Here is a 4,784-nt window from a genome sequence, read left to right on the forward strand (position 1 = left end):
TATTTTTGACGAGGTCATGAAAAGGATTAGCTGTTTTCACACATAGTTTAATCAAGATTAAAAATCGGCTGATCACTGAAGTTACTGTTTGAGGAGCAAACTTCAAAAAATATTTGCTCCACATCAAACCGTCTAAATTGATTCTTTCTATGAATCATCTAATAAGGCTTAAATTGAGGTTTTAGAGAATGCCACATTTATCACTTGGCTCCAAAAATTGAACGAGATATGGTTCCACGAAGTGCGCGGAAAATCGGCCGATCACCGAGAGCTCACGTTATCCTCACGAATCATCACGTTCGGCAACGGGACGGCGGCATGCGCAATACACCCCACCAGTAAAGTTCACCTTTCAAAGTGGAGCAATCTCTTGGCACCCCCCCACCTGCCACATAGGCGAACTTTGAGCCGCCCACAACGACCCCATTCTTTGTTGATATGAAAACAGGTCGGGGGGGGTCAGGGAGGGACAGGGAGGCCAAATGCTGTTCTCACGTGGACATCTGCTCAACAAACCAACGCTTCTTCCACTTGTTGCGTCGACGTGGGAGCCTCCGTTTGTCGTGGCAATGCCAGTGGCGCTTATCACCACATCACGCTCGGTCACCCTACAAGCCTCTTGAACGTGTCCACAGCCGGTTTTCATTCGTCGACACGTCTGCGAAGAGTTCGAGGACAAGGTTCACTGCAACAAGCGTCTTTTACGACATCTGCATCACCTGGGGTCATGCGCGCAAAGCATACAAAATGGCATGGGAATTGGTTCGATGTTGTGCCTAGGTTGGGCCAATCACTCGCCGGTAGCAAGCAGATAACGTCCACGGTGGGCTTCATCGTGCCGATGGACGTCCAGCCATCCAATCCGTCGTGCAAGCGATTGGTGTGCGCGTTGAAGTGTTCCTGTTCCCGAACGGCGTCAACGCATCCGCTGCCTTGGTGCCGCCGTGACCTTTCAAATTGTATCTTGTCCTCAGTAGCGGTTTCTCGAACCGGCTTTTCAGATCTCAAATTCTGGCAAGCGGACGGAATGGCGAATCGCCAGAACATCCAGTGCTGCGCATACGTGTCGATCGCAGGCGTCCTGTTTCTGTCAGCGCTCGGGGGATTGCTTCACCTCCAGCCAGAATACATTCGTGGGCTGACGCACGCCGTGCCAAAGCAGAAGCTCGCTTTGAATTGCTGGATTGGGGCCGGTCTGTACGCCGCGGCGTGGGTCGTTTGCTTCGCCACGTTAACAATCCAAGCACGACACGAAGCCAGGTTCAAGAAAAAGTCGTACGACCTCCGAGAACTCCGCCGCACACTGTCGTCGTGGGATGACCTGGGCATGCCACCGCGCCTGGAAAAACACGATGTCATGCCACCGGACCACGACGATTCCGGAGACCATCAGGAGGGGCAGGGCCAAGAGACTGCCAAATAAACATTGGATCCTTGAATTCACTCGATCTGATCTTGTGTGGTGTGGGATGAGAACATGCAACCGACGGCATGGCCAAAGGAAACGATCGACGCGACGGACGGCGCTTCGAACGCGCCCGCGTGTGGAATCAACTTGAGAGCTGGCTATGCAAATCAACATTGTCAGGTTTTCACACAACGCTCTTCAAGGCGGTGCTGAAGAAGGCACTCTACGTCCAAACTAAATGCGGCGGAATGCGATGCCCGCCTTGACCAGTTAAGCTCAACCATCCAATATCAACATCTTGCGCGACAACTTGACTCGAGGTGTCAAGAAGCCACATGGGAGCGCGATCGGGCACTCGAGCGTGTCCCAGATTCGATAAAACATGGCCTCACCCAATTGCTCCAACCTGGTGCATGCACGTCAAGCGGCAGAATCGCCACGTCAGCCTCGAGACCATAATGCTGTTGATCTCTGGCTGCGATCAGTTCAATGCACCAATGATGCGGCCAGCATTCACCATTGGCGCCGGAATCGACGAAAGGTAGTTATTTACATGAAGGGCTTTACTTGCTAGCGCACGTGCGCCTTGCATCTTAGCACTTGTAGACCAAGATCCCAATCTCGCCAACGTACATGTACAACATGTGCCGCTGCTGGTAGCTGATGTCGAATCCGTACCCCTCGCCAATGAAGCAGTGCCAAAACGACCCGAACTTTTTATCCATGCTTTGCTTGATGAGTTGGGCAGCTGCTTCATAGTTCTTGAGTGGCACGTGCTTGTCCACGGCCATTGTGATGATCTCGATCGTTTCCGTGCACACTTCGGACGTCATGTCGTTGAACTTCATGTGCGGACGAGATGAGATCTTCCTGTACTCGGCATCGGACAGCTCACTCCCGAGCACGTCGCCCTTCGCTGGCTCCGGCATCCTGTTCTTGACGCTGTGTTTGCTGTGTCGGAAAAGATCTTGAAGGGACGCGCAGTTGGTCCTTGGTATCCGGATACGCCAAGAACGTCTGAAACGATCGCCGCTTGACTTCTGTGAGCTGACCGACATGTCGCGCGCTGAATTTGAGTCACGCACGTGAGCGCAACGGGGTAGAAAAGGTTGGTGCGCTAGGCGCCGACTGTCGCCAAGAGTACAGGGCGGCGTTTCAGCGTGCGGTAGAGAATGAACTACTTCACGTCAGAAAACGCTGCGATAGTCGCCAGCGCCGAGAGTATTAATCACCCCAAACCAAGTGTGCTGCTCGGAGATGGGGGGATTTATTGATGGGCGACTTCGCCCAGGTCGGAGTCGTCTGTGCTTGGTCCAACACAATCGGCATGGACTGAAGTTGGGATTATGTTGGAAACAGGGTCGTTTAAAAAAGTGAGTGGATCAATCGCCCTTTCGTGGCTTGGGCTTGCGCGGGCTCGAGCTGCCGTCGCTTTCGACTAAACTGTGCATTTCGTCGCTGTGCATGACCTTTGCTTTCATGAGCTGGGTCTTAATGGCTGAGATGACGCCGCCGCTGACCGCGCCGCGGACCTTTAAGTCGGTGCCGTCGTCTTCGTCCGAGCTCTTCTTGAGAGGGTCGCACTCGTCGCTCGATGACACGACCTTGACCCCGTAGCGCAAGTGCTTGGATTCGTTGTGCGCCCGCAGCGCATACACGCATCCACCCAAGCACAGCGCGTACATCACGGCGGCGACTGCGCAGCTCGAATGCAGGTCGTGCTTGTCGTGGTGGTGGAGACCTCGTATATACTCTGGCTGCTTGCTGAGCATGATCGACATCAGAGACAGGTATATCACGCCTGCCGCGGACAGACCGGAGCAGCACCTCAAGCACCCCTCTTTCATGCTCGTCGTCGGTCGTCCGTTTGCCGAGTGCGAGCGACGAAACGACTCGATCTTGCCTAAAAACAGAACGAGGGGGCGGTTTCAGCTCATGTGAAAAGAATCCCCAAAAAATGATTTTCATTAATTAACAAGTTAAGCAACAACAGGTGCCTTGATGAGACATACTAGTATATCACGCATCGAGTGCAGCTGACGTGGAACAAGTAGAATCGTCCCATGTCGTGTGGCGCTTGATAGTGCCGTGCTCGTTGCACGTGGCTGCTTTTGAAGTGTGGGGGGGAAGACTTTACTTGATGCGTGATGGTGTGTCGCACCAAGCTCGAGGTACCTGGTCGATTGACTTTGTTGTTAATTAATGAGAATCATTTTTTGGGCATTCTTTTCACCAGTGCCGCGGTTTCGCCATGCTGTTGCCAAGTCCTCTCGCCCCATGTCGCATCACACCGCGATGACTCTGGAGAGAGCGCAATGAATGCGCGCAACGCTTGCATGTGTACACATCAGTTGGGCAACCAAGCCGCCGCTTCACCACCGCATGCTACGCGTTCTTTGCTTGCAATCTTCATACTCCCGGAGTATGTGACGCCGGTTCGGATACACATCCACCTCGTTATCCGGAAGAATGGAATTGTACAGGCGCATTGCCGAGCGTAGACGGCGGCAACGCGCTGCGTCGGATGCATGCTCCAAAACTTCCCTGGTTGCGAACGCGTGATGCGTCGCGACGTCCTGCGCCACGAATCCTTGCCGCATCGTCTTTGTCCGTTGACGTAAGCATGGGTAGTTGACGTGTCCGGATAACATCCGAAAGTCCTGGTTGCGGTATCTTGGAACTACCGCCGTCGCCGCCAACTTCAGACGTCGGATGGCAAGGGTCCATCCGTCGCAGCTGCCGGTGCTGGTCGCATCCAACCATTTGCCAGTGCTACTTGTAAAAACTGGCGATGGCAAGTACACTGCCACGTGGCATGGAGATCGCCTCCTCGCTTTCACGATGGCGTTTTCCCATCAAGACTTGTTTCGACCATGCCGGCGTAAGATTCGCTTCCTTGGCCGCGTGGAGCAAGCTGTGCCGATACAAGACCGACCTGCCGTTGTTGAGGTACCAATTGTAAACCGTGGTTTGTGTTTCATCGTTCGCTGGCTTGCCACGTAGGCTTGCGCCGCGGTCAACTGCATTCCCGTGTTTCCCAGCCCAGACACAGATGTGTCCTCCTACGATGCATTTTGCAGTGGCCCATAGCGCTCAGTGTTTCATAATATGGTGCATCCGTCGACGTTGATCTGCCCATCCCACGTAGGTACGCTAACTGCGAAATGGACCATTATGCGTACACAGCAGGTTGTTCACACGTCAGCAACCGATCCGTGGCCAGCCTTCCTCGCCATGAGCAAAGACTTTGCGACGGCCATTGCCAAAGCGTATGCTGCAGGTGACATCCTGTGGCTGCAGGACTATGACTTGGTCATGGTGCCACACTTCCTCAACCGCACGTTCCCGCGCGGCACGACAGTGTTCGCGGTCGGGC

At 54.0% G+C, this 4,784-nt stretch overlaps 4 protein-coding genes across 4 annotated transcripts; 1 reads left to right on the forward strand and 3 right to left on the reverse strand.

The window, feature by feature from the left end:
• Positions 1-508: 508 nt before the first annotated feature.
• On the reverse strand, positions 509-1,596 carry H310_05373 (hypothetical protein). The gene has a single exon (XM_008870071.1). The coding sequence runs from the start codon at positions 1,045-1,047 to the stop codon at positions 643-645; it is 405 nt and encodes a 134-aa protein (XP_008868293.1). The 5' UTR covers positions 1,048-1,596; the 3' UTR covers positions 509-642.
• Positions 1,597-1,920: 324 nt separating this feature from the next.
• Positions 1,921-2,373, reverse strand: H310_05374 (hypothetical protein). The gene has a single exon (XM_008870072.1). The coding sequence runs from the start codon at positions 2,335-2,337 to the stop codon at positions 2,002-2,004; it is 336 nt and encodes a 111-aa protein (XP_008868294.1). The 5' UTR covers positions 2,338-2,373; the 3' UTR covers positions 1,921-2,001.
• Positions 2,374-2,589: 216 nt separating this feature from the next.
• H310_05375 (hypothetical protein) lies at positions 2,590-3,284 on the reverse strand. The gene has a single exon (XM_008870073.1). The coding sequence runs from the start codon at positions 3,253-3,255 to the stop codon at positions 2,791-2,793; it is 465 nt and encodes a 154-aa protein (XP_008868295.1). The 5' UTR covers positions 3,256-3,284; the 3' UTR covers positions 2,590-2,790.
• Positions 3,285-4,083: 799 nt separating this feature from the next.
• On the forward strand, positions 4,084-4,593 carry H310_05376 (hypothetical protein). Its single transcript, XM_008870074.1, has 2 exons — positions 4,084-4,357; positions 4,412-4,593. Exons 1-2 carry the CDS (start codon positions 4,121-4,123, stop codon positions 4,496-4,498), a joined length of 324 nt encoding a protein of 107 aa, XP_008868296.1. The 5' UTR covers positions 4,084-4,120; the 3' UTR covers positions 4,499-4,593.
• Positions 4,594-4,784: the final 191 nt, after the last annotated feature.

Source organism: Aphanomyces invadans (genome assembly GCF_000520115.1).
Source record: "Aphanomyces invadans strain NJM9701 unplaced genomic scaffold supercont1.9, whole genome shotgun sequence".
Lineage (NCBI taxonomy): Eukaryota > Oomycota > Saprolegniomycetes > Saprolegniales > Verrucalvaceae > Aphanomyces > Aphanomyces invadans.